At 38.3% G+C, this 25584-nt stretch overlaps 1 protein-coding gene across 3 annotated transcripts in view; it reads right to left on the bottom strand.

The window, feature by feature from the left end:
• The window catches only part of SLIT3 (slit guidance ligand 3), a 512041-nt gene that overhangs the window by 149569 nt on the left and 336888 nt on the right, over window positions 1-25584 (bottom strand). For all 3 annotated transcript variants that reach the window (XM_048064726.2, XM_013178499.3, XM_013178496.3), the window contains exons 11-13: window positions 18125-18196; window positions 12345-12416; window positions 1844-1915 (exon numbers count right to left, since the gene is read on the bottom strand). In XM_048064726.2, the coding sequence (XP_047920683.2) occupies window positions 1844-1915; window positions 12345-12416; window positions 18125-18196 (216 nt within the window). The remainder of the gene's footprint in view (window positions 1-1843; window positions 1916-12344; window positions 12417-18124; window positions 18197-25584) is intronic.

Raw genomic sequence — 25584 nt, 5'->3', positions numbered from 1 at the left:
GAAACATGTTTAATGCTTTATTCAAGAGCTCTAGACCCCCGTTTTTATAGGGCAACGTGTGAGCCATGTGTTGAGTGATATTTTCTTTTTTTCTGCTGGGAGAAACGGCATCTGTAAAGAGCCCTGGGTTAGAAAGAGCAACTGCGTATTGCTTCAAACTAGTAACCGTAATATACTTTCCAGGTAGAAAAAAAAAAACACAAACACAAACAACCAAACAACAACAACAAAAACCACAAGAGTTTGATAAAGCTTGGATTTAAATAGTTTCTTTTGCAGTGATCAAAATAACGGGTAAAGTTTTACCTTTCCTTTTGCCCACAGCATCTTTGTTGTACCAGACACAACATGAGTTTAACAGTGACAAACACGCCAGCCCTATCAACATGCACCAGGTCCCAGCTTCTAAGGACTTTCATGCTTATTATTCTCACTGATGTTAAACTACCTCCCTCTTAAATATGCAGTCTTCTCCTAGTGCACAGACTGATCGCAAAGGCACTGAAGTACTAACAAACTTGGGAGGTATGGGAGAGGAAAGGAGCTGCCAGAAAAAGTATGTGCAAAAGGCCAAGACAAAATAATTGGCTGTCTGCAGGAGGAGATGAACAGCTTGCTATCATCGCAGCTCAGGGTTTGTCATAGCCAAACCATATGTGCTCTTGCTTGTCCTTCTCTAGAATAAGATGGCCTATGTTTGCAATTAGGATCTTATGGCTAAATTACACACCTGAATAGTCCTCTGCTTAACATATAGAGCAATTTTGAACTATTTTACGAATTAGCTCTTTCTCTTTGCTCATGGATTTATAATCAAAATCTACACCTATTTTTGTATAGCATATAGCTACTTCAAAGACCATGGCACACATTAAAGATTAATCATGAAATTTTGGACTTTCATTTCTAGTTGTGTCAAGAACGAAAGGCTTACAATAACATGTTAAAAAGCTACATTTTTTTATTTTACATTTTATTTCATTTATTATTTGGGAGTTTTGTGAAGTGGGGTGGGGGGACATGGGATATGAGCCAGAATCGCTTAGTTTTATGTATCACATTCTCTGAGTACATAACCCAAGATGATATTCAGAATGCTAGGAATAGAAGTTCTTCACATCTGCTCCCTCTGCTGACTGGCTGAAATAGTAACTGATTTCCTTCTCTGAAGGAGTTAAGGGTTCCCACTGTGATTACGGAGACGAGTGAGTGGAATTTGGAATTTCACATTTGGCTTAGGAAATATTTTTATGGTACATTAATAAATACTGAAGAGTGTATCTTATCCCTGATCATGACAGTGTATTAAATCACACATGGCATAAAATACTTGAATACACAATAGATTCTGAAATGGCTTCTCCCTCCAACTAAACCACACTTGGCATGAAAAGAATACAATACTGAGCATGGCTGGTAACAATAAGATAGATCTTTCATATTGCCGTTTTGCTTGCATGTGCAGATACTTGCAACACAGTAGCCCTGAAGGATCTAGATATTCAACCACAAATGCTAAATGTGTAAAAACAATCATATGGCAACTCCACCCTCACATCAGTCACTGACAAAATTTCCTTTCTTGGACTTTGCTGAGTCTCTCATTTCCTCCGCACACTTAAATCCTCTGTGTCTATTATCTGTTACATGCACTGCGCTATAAAACTGTTGGCATCTTACCTTTTTTCAGCCCTTGACTCCCTCTTGCCTGACACAGAAACAACAGACAAGCACATCTCAGTGAGTTTTCAGTGGAAAAGATGATTATATTAATGTCAGAAGCTGAAAAATCAGTAAATCTAGTTAGTATGTAAAATAAAGAAGAGGAAAGGATCATACTTACAGCAGCTGCAGAGACACAAGATCATCAAAAAGTCCCTGGGGAATCTCTGTGATCTTGTTTCCATAGAGCACTCTGAAAGATATGGGAACACAAAATAAATCTTAAATAACAGACCAGTTTAGTGTCCTCCCCTGTCTCTGCATTATCACCTCTATTGATCTTGTGCACCATGCCCAGGATCTGTGGGCATTTCATTTAACTACTGATCTCATTTTCTTTTCAGAGAGCACATGGTATTAAATGAGTCGTTATGATTCAGGCTTCGTCTGGTGTTGGAAAGCATTTCTAATGTAGAAACTGGACATCATCCAAAAATTGTATCTAAAATATTTTTCATTCTGTCAAGTTTTTTTTTTTTTTTACCCTTTTTAGAAGTATTTTAACCATTGAAAGGCACATTGCCTGATGCAAAAACAGCTCAGTGATAGTGAATTTAAAAGCACAAGAAAGAAGCACAAGCTAGTTGTAGATAAAATTTCATATAACTGTCCCTCTTAAGATACAACAATTGGCATGAAATGTGACAGAGGCATCACTGGATAAAATATTATGGCTTCACCAGCTGCTACTACAACTTCAGTTAGCTAATATACATAAAAAATAAAAATAGCCTGAACTGGGAATAATGATAGAATTTGGAAACTCAAAAATAATTTAGGTATAGCTTACTTATAAAAAAAATTTATAAAGAACTAATAACACAAGAAGGAGTCACTGTATAAGCTTCCATTTATTCAACCATAAATATATACTGATACCTACAATTCAGTTTTAGAATTCAAAATATTTCCTTTTTTTAAACGGAAAATAGCAGATATACTATCATCAGAAACTGAACTCACAGTAAAACAGACAAAACTGGCAGTACAATAAAATGTGCTACCTAGGGATCAAAACAAAATAATGTATGACCGGAACACTTGAATTTCAATCATGGCTAAAGCATTTACTCATGTGATTTCTGTAAGCTGTTAAAATTTGTCAAAACCAGAATTTGAGTTAGGAGCTGGTAAGAGAGAAGGTGACTAGGCTCCCTCTGAAAATTTTACCCCTTACCTAAACATTTTAATAGACTTCAAACTGGGGAAAACAATATTTATGTAATTTCTGAGCTCTGCAATGGACATGGTAAATGGTTATAAACCAGCCTAGTTATAAACCAAAGCTGTGCTGCTCGTGTGCTGAAGTGGTTCATTCCCTGACTTTTTAATGTGGAATAACATGCAATGAATCAAACAGCCATGTGTCTTGGATGCTGGCTGAAATCCTGTTTTACCCCGTCTTTCAACATTTAAATTATTATGTTGAGTTGAACACACTGAAAAACAAACACTTAGCATGACGGGCCATTTACAGTACTCTCTGGCCTTCCCAGAATACGGCCACTTCAGTTTGCTCTTCATCAGTCATCAGAAGTATATCACCTCTGTGGGAGAGTTCCCAGATCAGCTCATTTCTGAGCCTAAATACAATGAATCTAAATAAAACAACACAACTTAGATATGAAATTCTAAACTTGAAACTTCATTTTTCATGGCTTTTGTAGTTTAGAAGGATCTGAACTTCTACCCAAGAAACTAACGATCATAGCATTGTATTTTCTCTAAACAAACATAACATAATTTCTGTCTGTTGCAGAATCAGGAAGCTGCTTTTAATGGACTGTTACAGTTAGTGGGTTTTGTGAGTAATGAATGCCAGTACCATTAAATTATTTTTTCCTAATTTCATTTGCAAATAAAGTATGTTTAGAAAGTTAAAACATGAAGTTAGTGCCTACAGAATCTAGCATACTTCTATTTCAGTTTCCATTTTTTACAAACAGTATTTGTTTAGCAAGTGCATCACCTATACAGAAAGTTTAGATGACAAGCTTCCTGAGGATAGGTGAACATTTTAGTTCTGTGAAGTCGCAGGATAATCACAGCTGATCAGTAACGCATAATACTACAGAATATAAGGAAGATTTCCGAACCTAACCTTTACAAATGCCTGTGGAAAGAAGGAAAAAATCCCCATTCCACACTAAGAGTTATTATGGCTGTAGAGGTAGTAAACACTGATGTAAAATAAAACCTTAGAGAAATCTCAATATTTGCACCTAGTTGTTAGTTACGGTACTACTAAATGGAAATACCAAACTCTGACTCTGGTTGGTGCAATTTTTCATTTACTTATTTAAAAGTAGGGAGGTCACATAGTGCTGAGTTCCACTGAATTTGAAACCTTGGATGTGTTTATACAGCCTGTTTATTATTTTGAACTAAATAAAACTCATTAAAATATCTTCTAAAATGAAACAAAGCTTCAAATTTTAGAAGCTATGAAAAGAAAATAAGCAGTTTCAAACCTAATTGGGCGTCTGTGCTTGTGGCACATTAGCATTCAAACAAATTAACAGCTAAACAAAAGTCAGTATGAGAGCTCAGGCACTTGTCTCTAATTCAAATTCATGTTCGGCACTACACAGAGCCAAATTAGCTAGTGCCACTGTCTGCCTGCCATGCCAGAGCTGAAGTCAAATGGTCCTACAGAAAGAAGCAAAGAGGAGGGGAGGGGAGATGCATAATAGCTTGCATCTCAGTTCTTGAGTTACTTATTTCCATTGACTCTAACAGAAAGCATAGAAACTTTTACTCTACTCGGAGCTCTCATTTCTCTATTTAAGACAGGAAAACATACTCATACCCACAGATGTGAACAACGGGCAGGTCCTTGATTCAAGATGTTTTTGTTCTGAATGTACCAACTGCAGCACTCCAAAATTGTACTATGCAGTGAGTCAGCCTACCAAAAAGATCGGCCAGGTTAGGTACACCCCATTAGTGCAGCCACTGTCCTGTGTGTCCTGTCCTTCTGCCTACCTCAGAGGGAAACACTGCAATGTTTCTGGAACAGCGGCTTTGGGAGGGGACACGAGAGGGAAAGGAGGGGGACTGCAAAAAAAAAACAACAACAATAACAACAAAAAAAACCACAAACCAAACCAACCAAACCAAACCAAACCAGACAAAATACTAACTTGATAAGGGCATATAGCAGGAAACTAATCCAGTCAGTTAAGAACTTCTATTTAAATCTCCAGTGCTCTTACCAACAGAGATAAATTTTAGATTTGTTTAGGTTATTATGAGTTCTGAAAATGCACATACACTTGCATTCCTCGTGTATTTTGGTTATATTTAGCAGGATATGCAGGTTTATCAGCTATTGTGCAAGCTTGGCATAGAAACATAACTCTCCTATCCTCGAGCATCTGAAATTTAGACCCCAAATATTTTTATGAAAGCTGCATGAATAAAGTTAATATGTAACAGAAATCAGTTTAGTAACTGCTGTCAACAGACAATCAGTGAATCAGAATGACATTTATCAGAATGGTAAAAAACGACTAAAATGTTCATTCTGTGCTCCTGATTGTTCATTGCCTTCTCAACTTTGGTGGGAGACCAAATTAGCCACAGCTCTGACAAACGTCATTTACTATCAGGTGGAGAAGACAAAGCTCTAAACATGATGTGCTCTTTCGGGGAAAAAGTCAGCTATATTCTATATATAGTAGATATATAGTATATATATAGTATATATATATGTATATATATAGAGAGTATATATATAGTCATTCTATATTCATAATGCTAAACTTGAAAGTAGTAAATAAAGGCTGAGCCAAAATTAATTGAGAGACGATTAGATCTCCTTTTTCTTATCATTCCTTTCTATCTTTTCGCACTCCACGTGGAAGCCTCCTTTACAATGGTGGAAACCAATCTGAAGGGGGAAAACAGTCACAAAAATGTGTCAACACATCAGACTTGCCAGTGCATAAATGTTATTCTTGTCTTTTCCACAAGGCAGGTACATCTAATACTTAACGACCAGCGTGAGGGATCCCTCACTGCACGTTTAACTCAAGCAAACTTCACTCCGGTTTTTTGCAGGTGGCTTTTCTAACATCAGCAGGTTGCCGTTACGGCATAGGTGCAGCTGAGCCATGAGGGGGTCGTATTCTCAGTAGCATGCAGAGCCATCAGCTTGTCACTTCACAGCTAAATGCTTTCAGCATGGCCCCAAACCACAAACTGCTGTTCTTCAAAAGCACCTGGTAGATTGGCTCACAATTTACAGCAGTTTTCAGGCTGCCATCAACCTTCCAAACCCTGGGAAGGCCAAAGCACATAGAGCACAGCCCCCTGGCTGGACTGCAAGCATCAGAGTGGGTGCCTGGAAGAAGCACCCTAGCTAGCTGAAGAGGCGGTGTTTGCTGAAAATCCAGTTATATTCAGCTTTTTACAAAAAGTGCTCTAAAAATGGGACATTTTTTTTCTGGTTCAACTAGTTGCTTTCAATTAAGAGAACTGGGACAAGGAATGACTTGTAAACCTTTCTTTTACCCCTCATTAAATTAAAATGTGCAGTCCTGTGTGTAAGATAAGTTATGATGCTTGAGCTCCTATCTGGAATCTGTAGTGCCCAAACACGCACAGCTTCCCCACGGATTACATTAAGATTTTTCCTCCCCCAGCTGCCTACTTGGACGGAACCTGTGGGAGTTTATCATCATTGAGAGCTCCTCTGCAACAATTTCAGTTGCAATTGGCCAAAAGGTTCAAATTTTATGCCAGGAAAGAGGAGGGGAGATTAGGATTTGGTAGGAAATTGTGCTGGCAGATACATATTTACTCAGAAAGCTGAAGTACAACACCTACCACATTTTCAAAAAACTCACCCATCCCCTCTATAGAGTTACTATGGATCTGCAGTAAGAAAGGATATAAACATATTAAAACCATAACAAGCCATTATGATTATTCACCCCAATTCTGGCATTGTACTTTTATATCCCAATATAAAATGTATCTATTCCAAGACACCATTAACTATGAAATTTCCAATTAAAAATTAATTGTTACAATTAAATTTCAAGTTTTGCAGATTAATCCAACTGATGTTCTAAGTAGTTAAATATGAAGATTAAACAGTAGAAACTGTCACTGCATTGCTTCATCTAAAAGCTTGGGCAACATCAGACAAAGGAGGCATTGCTTCATACCTAGCAACAAGTACGTTATCTCGTGTGAGAAAGTATCTGAGAGCCCTTCAGCCTCAGGGTCTTGAAACGTAAAAGTCTCAGTGATTCTTCAGTCTCTAGACATTCTGACCTCTTGGACAATTTAGAACTTAAGGAATTTGCAGGCTTTACAAACACACAGCCTTTCATATGCACTGAAGCTTAGCATACCTTCTTCTAAGTGTCTGAAACAGTTATTGCTGTGCTGTCCTTATTTTACAGTTCCTTGGCATATCATACTTGCAAGGGTAGTTGTGACTTAGCTGCTTGGTTAAGTCCGACTCCAGAATACAGAGCTCTTTCTCTGGAAGTTAACTCAGAGCTGTTTTGGGGTATGAAGACCCAAGATAGAATCCCTTACTCTAAACCATATGGTTTCCAGCTAACTGTTCCTTTATTTTGGCTTGGCTCAAACATTCTTACTGAAGTGTCAAATTTTGACTTTATGCAATGTCTTTTTCAGTCCTCAAAATGCTTTTAACTTTCCTTCAGACTGTGAAAACAATCCTTGCTAGGAAGAATTATATTTCCCAAGCTGCATCCAATGGCACAGGCTCAATAAGAATTCAAGTTTTCAAAAGAGGAGGAATTGATAGGGGTAAAAAACAGCAATAAATTTCTAATATCTGAAAGAAACTTAGACGTGATTTTTTTCCTGCACTATTTCATATTTCTTCATAACAAGTTAGGCTAAATAAATCACAGTAAAACTATCCAAAGCAATTTGTTACCTTAAAATAAGTTTGGCAGTTATCGCAATAGACAGTATTTTATTGCAGATTTCAAATCACCATGAATGACACCACATACATCACCAAGGAGATGATGGTCTAAACGGGGATGCTGTGTCAAAATCTAAGCGGTCTCTTGTCTTTGTGCCCAGGCTGATCTCAGCTTTTAAATCGTTCACAAGCTTAATTCAGTACATGGACTAAAGCAAAGGAATTCTCCCTCTGCGGTGATCTGAAATTTATTCATTCACAGTTTAACACACCGAAGGCTTAGACTATTTTGCCATATCACATAAAATGTCCCCAGATAGTCTGGATATGGCCTTCCAAACGTATACTTCTGGGAAGTTTACTGACCCCGAGAATAACGTTTATCTTTGATACCATTAACAATAACCAAATGCAGATACTGTCCTCTTGCTGATATTGCAGGCTGATTTGGAGTTGATTAAATGAAAAATTAGTTTACTTCATGCAGCAGTCTTGAAACATGAAACTATCTATAACTCAGCTCCACATCCTGCACTGAGTTATTAACCACCTCCACTCCAGCAAAGTGGAATTCTTACCATGTAACCTGCAAATCAAATGCAATATAATAGAGCATTTCTCAAACTTTTGCTTAAAATTAAGATAATGCAGTCTTTTGCAATTGATCGATTCTGCCATGCTCCTCAATGCAAGGATTCTATTTGCTCTCATGTTTGTATGGAAAGGAGTATTAGACAGCAACACACAAGTCTTACAACACAAAAGCTGTGGCTATATTAGCATGGCTCACTTGCAGCTGTGCTGCTTACTGTTTTTAAGATTTGAATTTTTCCAATTATTTTTTTCTCATCTTGGATATTTCATATGGTTCAAAATACCGCAGTATCACTACAGCTTACAACCTTCAATGTATACCTCCTTGTATCTTCTCTTTGAGATGGAGAAATATTTTCACTTTTTCAAGAGGGGAGACTTTGGTATAGAAAAAACAAAGGATATTTTTCTAACAGCTGCCATAGGAGCCACGCAACAGAACTTTTTTCTCTTGAACCACACAGTAGCGTCTTTAAGATGGAAGACACTCTTTTCTATGTCTGGATCTCAAAAGCCTTACAGCAAGCACCACAGCTCTGTTCTCTCAAAACTAGACCCCATCAGAGTCTGGATCTTCCTGTGCCTTCGGTTTTGTCCAGAAACAGGTTTGAAGTTTAGTTCATACCAAAAATATGCTAAGGATCCAAGCCCTAGTGCCTAAATATTGAAAGAGAACTTCAGACATGGTAACAGAATTAAATCTGCAGAAGAGATGCATGGCTGACCAGTGACTCACAGAGCACAGTCAGCATGGGACACAACGGTAGGAGGGAGAAAGAAAAGCCAGAAAACTCTAGGAAGAATTAAAACATTGTTAAAGAAGAAGAAGAAAAAAAAATACATCCCCAAATGTTTCTAAGAAGAAAAATGGAGTAGAAATTTATAATTCCAGAGCACTGTTGTACATATAAGGGAACAAAACCTCACTGAAAAGTGGACACAGACAGGTCCTGGTTCCTTACAAGAACAAGCTTGACTTTCTTTTGTTAAGTGCAGAGAAAACCCAAGGTAGAAATGGCTTTTAAAAATGTTAACATTTTGTGACCTGTTTGACTCCCATAGGTGGACTTCCTGATAGAGAAAATACATGGATTTAAAATAAGAACTTATGACCTTCTAGGACTTACTAGAATATGGATCATTTAGCATTTTTAAAAGATTTAAGTTATATATATATTTTAGAGGAAACCACTTCTGTAATAATATATTACAATTATTGAAACTATAATATGCCATTTTTTTTCTTTCATCTCTACCGAAGTACAATAGGCAGAGTGCCCTGAGAAACAATTCTGCTTGGAAACACTAACCTAAGTTAACTTCAGAAGAAAGTAGAATAAGAACTCACTATATACAAGCCTCCACTAGCCAGCTAGACTAAAAATTTTGGCTATCTTCCAGACAAGCACTTTCACTCTCCTGGACCCATAGGGAGCATTGCAATTGCACGCAAGCAGGGACTACAGGGAGGAGCTGGTAATGGGAATAATGCAGGGAAAAAAAGCAAGGATTATAGGCAGTACAGCATTACTTTATTTTTAATGTAACAAAGTTTGTTACTTTCATTTGTCAATTAATATTTTCCCCTCCTTTACTTTTGCTTTAACTCAGCAAGCTGAAAAATCCAGCTGCTCTGAGCATGAATAAAACCTCAATGGTGTCTCATCAAAATGTATGCCACCAATCACATTTGACTTACATACACAAAAAAACCAAAAAAGTTACTCTCAACTGGGCTGAAGCACTGTATGGAAAGCATCGTTCCTTCAGGGCATGCAGCTGACTACAGTTATTGGGGCCTCAGGCTCAAAAACACCACTTAAAAGAGAGAACTCTACTAAGCAAACTGTCTTTCTTCACTTCTACCTCCTTGTTCTTTCCCCTTTGGCAGTTTCACTTGGAGGGCTGGCACTTCAAAGGAGTCATCTACTCTTGCACTTGTCTTCCTGTAGCTGACAGAACTGGACTGGTGGCTATAGCAGTGATCAGATGAAAATGCAACTAGATCCTTTAGTTCTGTGAAGGGCTAAGACAGACTTAGGGGAGCTTTCTCCAGAGAAGCCCAGATCCTGCAGAACAGCAGATTACCTTCCTCCATGAACATATCTACAGCTCAGAAACTGAAACAACTAGAAAAGTGACTGTCGGGGAAGAACCTGCTGGAAGCCTGGGTGAAAGAGCAGGGAACTAAACTACCTCTTGCCTATCAGCCACAAGGAAAACATTTGTAAGACCTACCTGCAATGAACAGCACAAGTAAAGCCTTTCAAAAGAAAGTAAAAGCCAATGGCAAGCACAATGTCAGCATGCCTACAGCATCCCTACAGAAAGAGGCTGACAAATTCAAGGCCGGAGTTAATACTGTCCTAGAAACCAGCCTGCCAAAGAGAATAGAAATGGACTGCTTGTTACAACAGCTCTGTTTTGCTGTGGTAGAAGGAAACTGAAGCAGAGACGAACACTGAACAAAGGCAAGACTATTCAGATGCAGTTTCCTTACTTTAGTCCTAACTCTGCTGCATCTCATCTCTCTGCCCTCCCTCTTCCTCCTTGTAACCTCCTTGTAATTGACTTCAGCACTCCTCTACCCAGTAGGGTATAAACACTTAAACCAGTTTGGCCTCATTTACTGAAAACACAGATTTGGATGACCGGACAGAGAATAGTGTCATTTCACTTGCTTCTGTGTGCAAGTTGTAAGTTTATAACTTCCTGCCCAGTTTATACTCTCATTTCCTCTCTCTCCAATCTAATGTGTTCTGTCCCACTCCTGGGGCCACCTGGGGGTATCTGAATTACTTGTAGCTAAACCTGAAGAACTTCTGATTTGGGAAGTCAACCCCAGTGGATGCGTCTTGCCTGGCCAGCTTGCTCCTACCCGGCTTTGCCAAGATGAGAAAGCTGTAGCATTGCAGCACCAGCAGTAGTTTCATCTGATGCCAAAACTGTAGTGTTCAGTAAATGTCATTCTCTTACTGAATCATTTCCAGACAGCATTGAGGGATTTGATCATTTCCACAGTAGGTTGAATAAAAGTGCTCTAACTCTTTGACGAAGTATAGCAACACTTAATATATATTTCTGGCATTCTCCCAGCTGGATTCCGGGCACAATGAAACGCCCATCCTTCTGCATCCTGCCTCAAAGTTTCCTGCAATACAAGTTTAATACCGAGCAGCCTTCTAATATTAGATCTAGACAACAAGTTATATAGGTTGTCAGAACTACCCAGCATTCAGGGAATAATACTACGGTAGCTTTTAGAAATAAACTACAGCCTTAAAAATGATGGTCTGTTATATGAATATCAATGAACTAAACGTTTTAAAACTGTCTTTAAAATTAATGGAGTTAAATATCAGCACAATTGAGTTTACCCTCTTGTCTACACCTAGGCCTGTTTTCCAACACTCTGTTCTTGTTCATTCTCCACATGCAGCTTCTGACCTTGTATTGCTCTCTTTCACCAACTAAAAGCTTCATTGTTCTAATAGTGCTGTGAATAGCTAGGCTGAAATATCACTGCATTTGAATTCAGCTTGGTATTACAAACAGTTTCTGTGCTCTATAAAGAGAAACGAGTGGTTGTCAAGAGATCCTACCTTCATTCTAGCTTCTGTATGAAGTAATATTTTAGTCCCTCTCCAGGTTTGTAAAGTAGTAATTACAGCTAAGGAATATAACCTTTTTCTTAAGAGCTCAGGTTTTTCCCTAGCTAGTTTGAAAAAAACAATAACAACAGAAAAAACACAAAAGTGCAATCTCAGTTCTGTACCCTGATTAATATCATCAAACACATTTGAGCTGTGATGTGTTTTTTTCTGTGCCATGATGAGTTGGAGGGCATGGATTAGCCTGCAGGTGCACAAGTACAGCAGATGAACTAATGCACCTTGGAGGTGTTCAACTATTAAAAAAAAATCTAAGAGATGTGCAAACAGTTCCTTCTCTTAGCCTTCACGACCAATTTTTCATTTACAAAAGATTAGATTCTTCATGCAAGTTGGCATTTGCTCACAGAAACGTAAGTTCTCCCAGACAGCACATTATCATTTTTATTTCTCTTACATGCAAGCTCTCCCCAAATACTCATTCAGCTCTATTTTCTACTTACAATGAAATGAGAGATTTCAAGCCTTTGAATGCATCAGGTGCAATGTCAGATATTTGATTCTTGCTGATGTCTCTGTAAAGAGAAGAGGGGATTAAAAGAATATTTGTAAATTCAAATTTGATGAAAATAGTTTAGCTTGAATACTTTTATAACTGTGGTGTTTTGGAAGAATATACTTGGTACAAAAATGGAACTAAAAGATTATACTACCTCAGATAAATTACAAACCACGTAAGAACACAGATATGCAAGTTCCAGGAACAATCAGAAAACATCAGTCAGTATGACAGGCTGAAGCCTCAACATGTTGCAGCTCTCCTGTTGATAATGTGATGGACATTCAAACAAATAAAAGTTTTATGAAAAGCTTTGAACAACAACAGTGAGGTAGCCTGTTGAATAAAAACTGTTGGTAAAACCATCTTAAGAACTATTAATAGTGGAGGTGGCATTGCGACTCTTTGCAAGCTCTCCCTCAGGCATGAGGGGCAGCCTGTACCAAAGTTCAAAGAACGTTTGAACGTTTAAATGTGGGGATGAAAGGCTAACTTAACATACATGATTGTATTTTGATTTTAAGTGAAATCATAAATAAGATGAGGAGAAGCACAGACACCCAAAGCAGGTGCCCATGTCACAGAGCTCAGCCCTGTACCAGTGATGCTTGGGTTGTAATGGCCTGGAGAAAACAAGCAGTGCAAAAATCTGCCATGACCATGATCTGGTGCAGTAGGCGATAAGAGGACTGACGCAGCAATGGCAGTGCTGCCCAGATTTTCAGATGCAAAGGAAAACACTAGACCATTTGAATGGACCCATGAACCTCTGAAGCCAGTGGCATTGTGGGGGGTACTCGACATGTTGCAGCCTGCCGCTGGGAGCCCCAGCGAGACTCCACCAATATTCTTGCTATGATGCAAGTGGAATTCAGTTTTACAATGCTGTCATTTGCTAGGGAAAGTGAGTTCCTGGTTTGAAAAAACAAAACAAATCAAAACAACTTTCAATTTTAATCACAACCAACCATGTATATTGAGATCAAATACAGACTGCACATTTTTTTTTTATATGGAGCCAAATTTACTATGGTTGGGACACTGCTCAGAATTAGGTGCCTTACCATGACTGTCACTGCAAACCAATCGCTCTGTCAATAGTACAGCTAGGTGCTTAGCTAGGGGCATAACTTTCAGCCACCTGGCTGCATTCACTGCCGGTTGGTATCAATAGTATCAAATCTTTTCACTAATGGCTGAGGCTGTAGTAATGCAGTATTTCATACTATACATCTCCTTTTTTTTTTTTTTTTTTTTCCCGTCTGCTGGGTCAGATGCTGACAATCCCAGATTGACACTAAATAAACATTCCTCAAAGAACTTAGGAATCAGAAAGTCAGCAGACTTTACACATGTTTTGAGGCATAAATTCTGCTGGATAAAATTTTAATTAATTCCTCTAGCTGTTTTCAAATCTAGCTGCATAAAGGGGGATTTTCTTTGGTTCTTTAAAAAGGCTCATGAAACAACTGTTTTGCAACTTACTGGTGTTTTCTGTCTGAGCATCCTGCCTACAAGGAGAACATTCGATGAAGGTTGCTTGTTCTTCAGCTCAACTCACAGCAGACAAGTTTGTGACAATGAAAATAGGTATGTGTATTTTTACACCTTTTGTTAAATCTGTTTAGACTGTCTGCTAGCATTTGATGGTTTTGGTCTAGTAATTCATATGTAAGCAGAAGTCTGGTGGGAATTTGTGCTATTTGTGTATTAGGGAATAGTAAAACCTATCACAAAGAAATGAAATCATGAGCTTGCTGAACAATGACGATCTGAAAGGGGTCGTCTAGTTTTTGGAAACAAATATTTCAGCACTATTTTATTGATTTGCTACATTTCAACATTTCCATCTTTTCTCTCTCCTGTGTCTGGATGCTAATGAGCGTATAACTAATGGTGTCTGAACATGCATAAATGCCATGCTGGGTGATGACTCTTACCTACTTCATGCAGATGCACTACAATCAGCATTAGAAGATAATTAGACACATTATTTCCTTTCCATTAGAGCCCAAGCTCCACTGCTGTTGGAAAAGGTGGCTCCATCTCCTTCTGACTTGACTGAGGCAAAGGGATTCAATTATGTCATTGTACTTTTGTTCCCTTCCTTTGGTCTGCTGCTGGCCGGTAAGATCATCCTAGTCTCTGATTGATTTACATCAAGACAAAGAGATAAGGGTTTTTCTAACCTGCACAACTAAGTCAATTTAAGCCTTACAAGGCTCATTTCCATAGTTTACGGTATTACTGAATCACTCAGAGGAATTGTGGCTCTTTAGCTGGAAATGTAATGAACTTATCAGGATTCCACCCAGGCAGGGAATACATTAGTCACATCACACTCGTCTCCCTGCAGCTCTGACAGCGCAGTGGAGATGATCTTCTTTCAAAAGGTTGTTTAACACACCTTGGAGCATGGCTGTGCTCAGTTACCGGTTAGGGATATAAACTGTTTTTTAACTTTGCAGCAAGGAAGAAAGGATACCCTATGAATCACTGTATAACATATGACTGTATGGCAAAAGACATTGGTTTAAATGTCTTTACTTTAAAAGGTTTTGAAACAAAACATTTATTTTTAGATGCAGCCAAATGCAAAACTATTAATAACACTGGATGAACAACCTCTTTGTTGACTAGCATTATTAGAAACACATTAGTTGATAATCTTTAATATTTTAAAGTGGACTATTCTCATTTGATAAGAGTACTCAGTAAAAATCCACGTCATGTAATGTTTTAGTTTTTAAAAGCTGTTTAACAGAAGTATCAACATCACAGAGCTACTGAGAAGACTGAAATCTCAGTGTGTTTTCAGCTAAGATACAGTAAAATGAATGTGACAACATGAAATGTCATTACAAGCACTAGAGTTGGAGAGGTACAAACACATCTTTCAAAGTGTCCTAGTCTTGTGCTACAAACTTGTTTGTTTAAAGCCTCAGAAAAGCAAAGACAAAATGTGAGGGAATGACATAAACTTTGGTACGGTTAGGTTAGAAGTTACAGAACTACAGTACAAGCACAACAGGTGATATGCAAACATATTTTAAAAGGCATGTCTGGGCTAGGTTGAGATGTACCTCATTTAAGCCCACAAAACCTCTACTAGAGGCCCTGGGTTATTGAGCAGAGAGCAGGAGCTGTAACATTCCCTTCAAATCAGGGGAACCATCATTCTGGATTATTCAATTCAACTGTGTGTTTGAATCCTACAGGTGCCACATCTGCATTCTGAGACTGATACATTTAGCTTCATTAAATTTATTGTGTGAGAAGATGTGAGAAATTATGAGAAGTCCAGGACACACAAAAGATTTCAACTCTTCACCCTGGAAGTTCCTGAAGAGACGTTCTAAATATATATAATCTATGTAATCTATCTAATCTATAGCTAGATGCAAATATAAAGTTAAATTAATATACACACATCTACAACCATCTCGATTTATTAAGTCATGTGAAGATTATCCTGGACAAGCAGCTCTTACCTATAAACCAGTGTCAGTTATCTAATTATTTAAGAAAAAGAAATGGCATCATCTTGCAGGAAATACTCAGTGAATAATCAAAATCCTGAGAGTGCTGCAAGTGAACAGTCTGTATCCCTACCATTCTACCATATGTACTCACAAGAAGGAGTAGAACACAATAATATGATTCACAATGTTGTGCTAATATTACCCTCTGAGTTCTATCAAAATATTATCTATAATAAGAAGAATAATAAAGTTCTTCATTTGCACCCTGGGTACAAATGAAATCAATAATGTTCTTGCTATTACACCACTCATTGAAATTACTGTGAAAGAAAGAAAGAAAGTATAAAGACTTCAGTGATATCAAGCATGTCCTGCTATTACCTAAATGTGAAAAAATGAATAATTCTTTTCTTTTAAGGGGTAATTTCTTGACCAAAGAGTATTTTTGTGTTAATAATGCTGGGATTCTTGCACACAGAAAAGATAATGTCTGTTATCTCTTCAAATCATCGAACAACTGTATTTAATTAAACTTCATGTACAATGTAATGCCTGGTTTAGAGCCTGTGTCCAGCAGCAATAAAACTTCAACAAGGAAACAGGTCAATAACCAAATGGCAAAACACCATGTCTGTTATGGGACATTCTGCAGCCTAACTATCTATCCCAAGTTCTTCCAGAAAACACTGTTATGTTAATTAAGCTTTGACAGAGATCATCTAGAATGATAACTTATTATTTAACTATGAGTTCAGATCTCATTGATTATGCCAATAATAATCCAGAAAGCTGTTAACACAACTTGCTAACAAAATCCTACTCTTCTATTCCAATATTAATCATTTCACATAATAACTGGCACACCGGTTTGGAGCGGCAAGTAAAGTTAAAAAACTTTTTTTTTTTTTGTCAAGTCCCATAAAGCTAGAGTCCACAAATCATGAAAAATGAAAGGACAGTAAAACATTGCTGAAATCTAAAATTAGTTATACCTCTGAAAGAACTCAAATAGTGACTTTAATTATGGAAAAATTACAAGTTAAGTCACTGAAAAGGGATCCATCATTTTTCAATGAAATTACTATCTCGCTATCTAATACAGTACTTCTTTAAAAATACATACAGCTATATTGAAAGTGAGACAGAAGAATAGAGACTCTAAGATTGATGATTTGACCAGTTAAATATTAAGATCCATTTTTACAGCTCTTCAAGTTTAGGAATTTGATAGCTCTGGACTGGCAAACACAGTAATTTCACTCTCAAATCCAATGTTACAGCGCAGGCTCATTTCAGTTTCCAAAAGCATTACCTATCTGATAATTCAGTAGCCTTTTGTCAAATGAGTTGACATTTTCTTAATTCCAGTAAATACTGTTCACATTGGAAAACAACAACTGTAAAAAGCACCATTTTTTTTACAGCCTTAGCACTGAGTACACAGCCTGAATGACTTCTGGAAGTTAATGGTCCGGTGGTGCCCATCAAAATCTTGATAGGATGGTGAAGCAGGAGTAACTTGTTTTACCATTGTCTCTATTATAGTTCTGCTGTCACAATATCTCTCATATTATAGTTCTACTGTCACAATGTTTCTTACATATCACTTAAAAACAAAAAGCAAGAAAGACCAGAGAGAATACCCAGGTTATCTGCATGAGAGTGCTGCTACAAATCAAGATTATCTTTTTTTTTTTTTTTTTTTTTTTTTTTTTAAATCCAAGCAGACAACACAAGAACTAAAAGGGAAGTATTGTCTGTGTATCTACTGGTAATTAAGAAATGAAAAAAACGAGCTCCAGCAGGCTTCTTTGTTTTCTTGTAAACAATCAAGCAATTGAATGCACTACAAAAGTCCTAACCACTCTGCAAGAACATGTACTCCTGCTAAAAGTTGGGTCAGCTAAATGGAGTGTTCTGAACAGAAACCAGAATGAATGAGAGAAAAATAAGGAACTTAAAATCTTTTCTGAGGAAACAGATTTGTTTGAACAGACTAACAGCTAATCAGCTCACATCATTTATAATAGAAAGTGAATTTAACCATTATAAATGATTTCATGCACTGGTAGGCATCCTGAACCAAATCCCATTGTTGCTTACACTTTGAAGAGATTATTTGTGCAATCCCCAGTGATTTCAACATAGAAATTGCCAATATGTTTCTAAAATAAAGATGCTGAAATTGAAGCTAGAAGATTCAAGATTGCTCTTGCATGTTGGCCTTATCAGTAAGACTTACATTCTTTTAAGTTTCTTGTACTGGGTAAAAGCTCCAGGGGGGATGATTTTGATGAGGTTTTGTTCCAAACGTCTGAAAACAAAAAAAAAGTAATATACATGTTAAATACACAATTGTAGGACAGGAATTACATTAAACATTACAACTTTTTTTTTTTTATACAAGTATAAAGCTATTTTACAGAGGTTTATATGTGAAAGAGATTTTTCTTTTGAAAGGCACTAAATGGAAAAAATACTGAGGAAATAACTTTCCTTAGAAAAGAAATTCATCTCATTGATTACATTAAACCTGTATATAAAAAAAAAGCCACAAGCTATAGAAATTACATCTTTAAAGTTCATGGAATTAAACAAACAAACAAACAAAAAACTTAGGTGTATTGTATTACTACTTAGTCAAAATTAAGGTAGAAAATACAGAAGCTTCCCCTGACCAGCTACTGCAAATAGTAGGCAGCTATCCAAACTGCAAGCTATGCTATTTGTGACAGCTTAATGAGATTAATAATACTACCAGAGTGACTCAGGAGCAACAATCTGTGGGAACATGCTGAAATTCCCTCCCTGTATCCACCACTTGCATTAATAATACTTCTGCAAAACAATGTGGAATGCACAGCAGTATAAATGCAGATTTTTAATTTTGGGCGGGACAGGGGGAGAGATATTTAAAACAGATGAAAAAGGACTGTGTCTTCTGATTTTAACTAACAAATACTGAAAGTGTTCTAAAATATGGCCCAGACTAAACGGAAATGCTACTGTTCTCATTTCTGAGATCTGGTTTGAAAGAGACATTCTTTCCAGAGTAGCATAAATGCTGGTATCAGTAACAAAACGTAAGCAGCTTTAAGATACCACATCCAGTAACCACTGAGATTCATTTCTATGCCTTCACAAAAACATTTTCAAGCCTTTGACAGCAATATCCCCAAATACCGGCTCAAAAGACTGTCTTCTCCTCAAATGAACCCTAAATATTCATCTCAATTAGAAATGTAAAACTGGACCCGCATACAACAAATTCTAATGTCCATGGCAGCTAAAATTCTACAATCACACTTGGAATTGAAAGCAAAATTTGATCTTACCCAGCTCTTACTAAAAGTTGTGTATTTTTCTTTTCCAAAAATGTGATACAAACAAACAGTTACAATAACAAAAAATCTGTCGTTGGAAATGGTTTAAAATTGAAATGCAAAAACAGACTGGAATGAAGGAATGAATCACTCTAGCCATTTAGAGCTGCTGCAGCAGTGCAGAGGAGAGAAAAATGTTAAAAACCAGGAATGGAGATAAAATGAGATGCAGAGACAAGTAAATCATGGTTTTTAAAGGACTTTGGAAGAATGCAGGGAAAATGTGTACAGCCCATCAGCCCTCTACTGCATAGCGTATCCTTCAGTTGATCTGTGCTTTCAATAGGCAAAAGTCCCCTTGAAAATAAGATACTTTACCAGCTCAGTTATACTCCAAGAAGCTACTTAAATCATAAATATAGTGATACTCGTACAGTCAATTTGCACAGCTTTTTTTTTTTTTTTTTTTAAATTTCTGTAGTACTCTGCAATATTGCAAAGGTTGTGAGCAGGGTTAATTCTCTTCCTTGTTTTGTGATTCGAATAAGTTTCTGAGATTTTCCTACCAGTTGGTCTAAATATAACATGCATCATTCCTGGCAAGTCCACAGTGAAATGCAAATTGCTGAAAGCTTCAGCACACTACTATTGTTGGGTGTTTGTCACCAGAATTAGCAGTACACATACTCTTCCCATAAAGGCTTTCTGTCAGCCTGCCAGTTTGGTGTTTAACTCCTCCCAAGCATTTCTCCGTAGACACTTCTAGGAACAAAAGAGTGCCCTGCTCGTCATCCTTGCCTCATGGATGGAAACTGGGGGTTCACACACTGCACACAGGCGCAGAGCAGTCCTTGCAGTGACAAAGTACAGTGGCAGAGGGAAACGTGGCTCCATTTTATCACTGCTCAAAATTCCAAGGAAATTTTGGTCACTCAGAAGTGGAAATACACACGGAAATAACCCCACAATGGGCAAAAAAAGTCAAAATTTGAATAGTCACAGCCCAAGTAATAAAGGAGATTTCTAGAAAAAGTGGAGAGGAATACTGAAGAAGTGCTGTTTCACAGAGCTCCCTGGATGACTTCTTCATCCTTTCCTACACAATTTACAGCAGATGGCCTGTACACAAATAGATGGACAAGACTCTTGTCTTCTGCTGCTAGATTTTCACCTTATCACCTTATTATTTTTTTATTGTATGAAGTTCTTCATAAAAGAAGGACTAAAGACTCCACATAATACAGGATTTTAGCGCACTACATTTTGCAGCAGCTGCTACCACAGGGGCAACAAGAAGTATCATGGACAGAGCTTCTGTCATCAGGGCACGTTCTCAGGTGGATTCCCACTGGGAACAAAATGCAGCTGACATTGAAGCATTAAATAAAGTGCAGCATTACAGAAACAGGTGTTTAAAAAGTATGAATTACTAGTCTGACTTCAGTTTATTTTTTCATAAATGTATGCATAGACTGAAATGCATAAACTGAAAAACGATGCAGTTACACAAATAATACAGTAGAAAACACTTTTTTTGTATTAATACTTGGAGCTTCCTGTGCTCATAAATGACATGTGAAGGCCAGTACAGGATTAACAACCTCTAGGAAACACTAGGTTTTGCCTGAAGGGGTGTTGGCAATTTCAAGCTGATGAAGACTTAATTATAAACCAACGTTACTCATGCTGTAATGGGTACCATTGCTGCTAGAGGTGCCATCTTTCAAATAAAGGAAAAACAGACTTCTTACCAAGTGTTGTCTTGTGTTTTTTTTTTTTTTAAGTGAAAGGGTAGTCCAAATTTCACAGCCACATTTTATTTCAGAGAGAACTATCTAGTTTACCTAGAAAAAGAGCTGTGCAAAACTTCATTTTTCATTGTCTATGCCTAGATGTTATGAAGTGCTGTCATACAAAAACAACCTGTGCTAGTGCATAGCAGCAAGCTGATTTTTCTTGTGTATCACTGGAATATACTATAAATTAGGTTTACAACACATTTGAGAGCTTCGTACAAGAGATAAAGCCCTAAAAGTGTAAACTTTGATCATTTGAACTACTGTCTGCCACATTAAAGATTTCTTACAACTCAATAAAAATTTTCCTTGATTTTCCTCTGGTATTTCATAATAAGATCCATTTAAAAGACTCCACAAGTAGAATTCACAAAACTGATAAAATAAATTGGCCATGTTCAAACCTCTCGGGCTTTTGTTCCTCCTTCCAGTTACCCATTTCACTGTGCCATGTTGCCTGCTGGCAGCTGTATCGTTTCAATGAATTGAAGCATATCTCCCCCCCTTCTGACATGCAGCAATGATCTGTCTGCCTCTCGATGCTTTATTTTATTGGCTTCGACAACAACGTCAAAGGACAAGAACAATTTCCTTTCTCCTCTCTAACATATTATCAGAGATTGGAAAGTATGCGGACCCAGTGGATTCAGATACATTTTTCTTGTAATAACATGATGCTAGACAGGATAAAGTATTCCTTCTTCCCACTCTTTTTAAATAACTTTGCAGCAATGAGAGCAAAAAGTAAACACATCAGAGAAAAAGGGGGGGGGAGAGGGGGAACTATGCAGTTAAATATGACAAATGATCCCAGAGCAAAGAATAAGCACTCAAATTCCCATGCTAATCCATCTCAGAGTTCACTAAGGTGCAAATCTTTTCATCACCTCCTCATCTGGCGCCTGTACTGCTCACACCCAGGATGGCAAAACACAAAGGTTAAAAAATTCTCCCTAGGCAGCCTTTGCAGAGCTGGCTCATGCTCTGGGGAGTGACGGAGCCATTTGTCTTGAAGAGTGATTCCCCCTGCAGAGTGGGGGAGACAGCCGTATTAATTTGGGCCTTAACTATCTCTCTTTCAATGAGGGAAAGAAAGAATTTGTTACTTGGGTCTCTAATGGAGCAGTTTGCTAGCAATTTTCCCATTTCAAACACCGTCTCAGCTGCTAATGTGTAATGTTTTGTCAAGCTTGCCTACCCATAACATAGACAAATCACTAGCTTGGAGAAAAAGAGAGAGGGAGTGAAGCATCAGTACTGATAATTCTTAGCTGTCACATGAATAGAGCCTACAAATGAGACATCCATGCTCTATTAACAGTGCCACCGAGCTCTTGCCTGAGATGTGTCAGAAACGTCCCTCTGCACTGGGCAGTCATGAGCTTCCCTGCTGGGAGACAGAGCACGAGTGAATGAGCCAGACTGCTCCCTGGATCACGTCGCTCCGCTCCCCGTGCTGGGGCTCTTCGGGCTGGCATCACTCAGGCAGCCAATAACCAAAAGCAGTCGCCAGAAGAGAGAAAGCCTAAGGTCAGGTTAGTGCAGCAGTAACCTGTAGCACACACGTCTGGCAGGATGCACGCAACCTCTGGGAAGGATGGGACACTTGCTTTGCTCCTGCCCTATAAGCAGGGATTTTCAGGGAGCCAGTAAAGGACCACTGGGGGGAAGTAACCCGCATGTACATCACAGCCCAAGGATGGGCTTTCTTTAGGAAGGATGAAACTTCTCAAGCATGCAACAACCAGGAGAGAGCCTGTTTGTCCTTGCCGGGGAGGGAGAACAACTGGATTATAAAAGCTGCTTTACCATTACTTTACATTTATCTCATATTTTTGACTTATATATCTTATCATACATTTTGCACTCCAACGAGGAAAAATTCACAGATATATTTTCAGTATTTAAGAGGAAAAGATCACTCTTAAATCCAGTTGTCTTGGGGCTAGAGCCCAATTGTGCCCTGAATCTTTTCTTGCCTCTCCATCCACAGCAGGTTCAGGTAGCTGCACTGTGGTATTTACCCAAAGGCAGCACTGCACAGGAGAGACCCTCGCTGGGTAGGAAGGAATCCTGTACCACAGTGGCACTGTCAGCACCTGTGGCTTATCCTGCAATGAAGAATGCAGAAGTCACACAGTCACTGCCCTTTACACTGCAGCACTGTGCAGGGCACTTCCCTGCAAAGCAGGAGGCAAAAGACCTGTAGACCCATTGCTTTACAAAGTGTTTATGGACCTACGCTACCAAGAAACAGCTTTTTTTGTGATTCTGCCTCACCCCTCAGCTCTCTGACAGGTAGAAGACATAGTGCTTTGGGATGGAAGGACATTCAGCATTTTAAATATCTCAACACTTACTGCTTGTTTGAACTAACAGACAGTTAAAGCCTTTAGTCTGTACCCTAGCCAAAGACTCTACCACCACTATAAAAACCCTAAACACATGTGGTTCTCCAAGACTTTTACACTGCTACCTTTCATCACAGTGCCTGAATGACTTCCAAGTAAAATTAATAATATGTATTATAAGTCCCTCTCTCATTGAGCCTGCTTCTCTGCCTTAGGAACTGGAGAACTGAGAGCAGGTAAACTGTCTGCCTATATTAACACAAGGTGACAACTAGAGTTTCCCCTCACATTCTGATATTTGGTGTTGATTTTCAGGGCCTAGCTGTCAAGCTCATCCTGTAGTTTTAAAAAGACTGTTTCTTAACTATTCACCTAACTCAGGGCAGATCTGCAAAGGACAAAATCCTATTAAGAATAAAGTGACTTCTCAAAATAAATCTATCTAGAAAGTTATATTGATAACGGTCACCAAAAGACGTCTTTCAGAGTGAAACCAGATGTTTTGATGTGTTCCCTGATACCATGGTGTCCATTTAAAAGTGGTGCTGGTCATATTGGATTTTCTCTCATACTACAGCTAATCTAGTTTATGCTGACACCAGTCACTAGTTGAGCAGTTGGTCACACTAACAAATGCTGGATTTATAGTGGCAGTCACACTACAAATCCACCAACTCTTGTATTTTATTTTTTTTGCCAAGCACTGTACAGACAAACAGGGCGACATCAGATAAATCTGTGGTCTGGTATTCTGCAAAACAGTTTTTGACATAACACCGACGTTCATATCTATATAGCCACAGAATGCAGTAATATATTATCAAATCTCAGGGCCCCTCCACCTACCACTGCGATACTCCATGTTCCCAGGTGGAATTTTTGTCCCTTCTCATCACATTTCATTCTTACTTTCTCCTGCCAGTCTCACTGACTTCTTTTCCCTGCTTCATCCTTGGAGTTAGTGCGCAGGCATCCACTGAGCATGCTACCAGTACCTGAGCTCCCTCTCACTGCAACACCACATCTGCGTGACCTCTTTGCAGAGCCTTCAAGTGAGCGTTCTTCCCCGAGAGCCACCATGTACCACCGTGGGTACAATCAGTGAGGATGTTAAAGGTACAACAGAAGCTCTTTTGGGGCAGAATACAAAATAACGCCTTCTCACTCTTCTTTTGCTGCTTCCCTCATCTGATATTTAGGATCAGCCCTGTACATCAGGAGGATCAGAAGTGGGATTAGGAGGAAAGAATTTCCCTTCTCAGCAGACTTCACTGGCTCCCATGGATTTGGGATTAGAGTTTTTAGGAAGGTGTCTGCCTCTGTGGGATCTGTCCATGGGCACGTGGCTGTGAGTAGAAATCTGGGAAAGAAAGAGTCCCTAGCCTGGAGAGATTCGGCAATTTCCAACTGCCTACTACTGAAACACAGCCTAGTCGCATACTTCATTCAACCACCATGCAAGTGTTCATTTAGGTTTGTGTTTCCAAGATGTTTTGGCATAGGAAACACAGCAGAAACATGGGTCCCACGTCTTGATTTTTGTGAGACCCAGTGACTGCAGTTCAGACCCACTGACTGTTCAGAGAGCTCCAGGGAGACTGGCCCACGGGGTATTACGCAGAGGATGAGGTTCTTGCAGTCACTTCTTTTCAACAATGCAGCATCTGCTCTGAGGCTCAGATCTCTGCTGAACATGTTTGCCGTGTTGTTGTTGTTGCTTGTTTTGATTTTAAATCTGAAGCTTCAAGCTCATACTTGGGAGACACCTGGTTTCCACAGTGCCTCCTAGCAATCAATCCCTGGCCTACAGATACATGTCATAAATGTAAACAAGTTGTAATGTTTTTTAATGAACCAGACTCATAATGCTTGCTTTACTGAAAGTGCTTTTGTTCCATTAGGTCCCAGAAAGACTAAATTCTTAAACAAGTCATGTTGCTGTATCATCATTAATTCTGTAGGTTGATCCAGCCTATCCTCTATCAACTTCCAATTACCTAAAGATATTTCCAGCACAGATCATTTTCTAAATTTTCTAACAATGGTATAACTAGTTCAGGAATCTGAGGATTCCTTCAAGTTGGCTTCTATTACATTTGTCAAGTTGTAACTTAAAATTATATTTTTACACTTAAGGTGTAAATGGAAACAATAAACTGATGGAAAAAAAAAGCCATAATTTAATCCATAATCTAATATTTTGTGAAAAGCTCCACACGCTCAGTAACATCT

This window comes from Anser cygnoides, chromosome 14 (genome assembly GCF_040182565.1).
Source record: "Anser cygnoides isolate HZ-2024a breed goose chromosome 14, Taihu_goose_T2T_genome, whole genome shotgun sequence".
Taxonomy (NCBI): Eukaryota; Metazoa; Chordata; class Aves; order Anseriformes; family Anatidae; genus Anser; species Anser cygnoides.
This window is presented reverse-complemented; position numbering and strand designations above follow the sequence as displayed.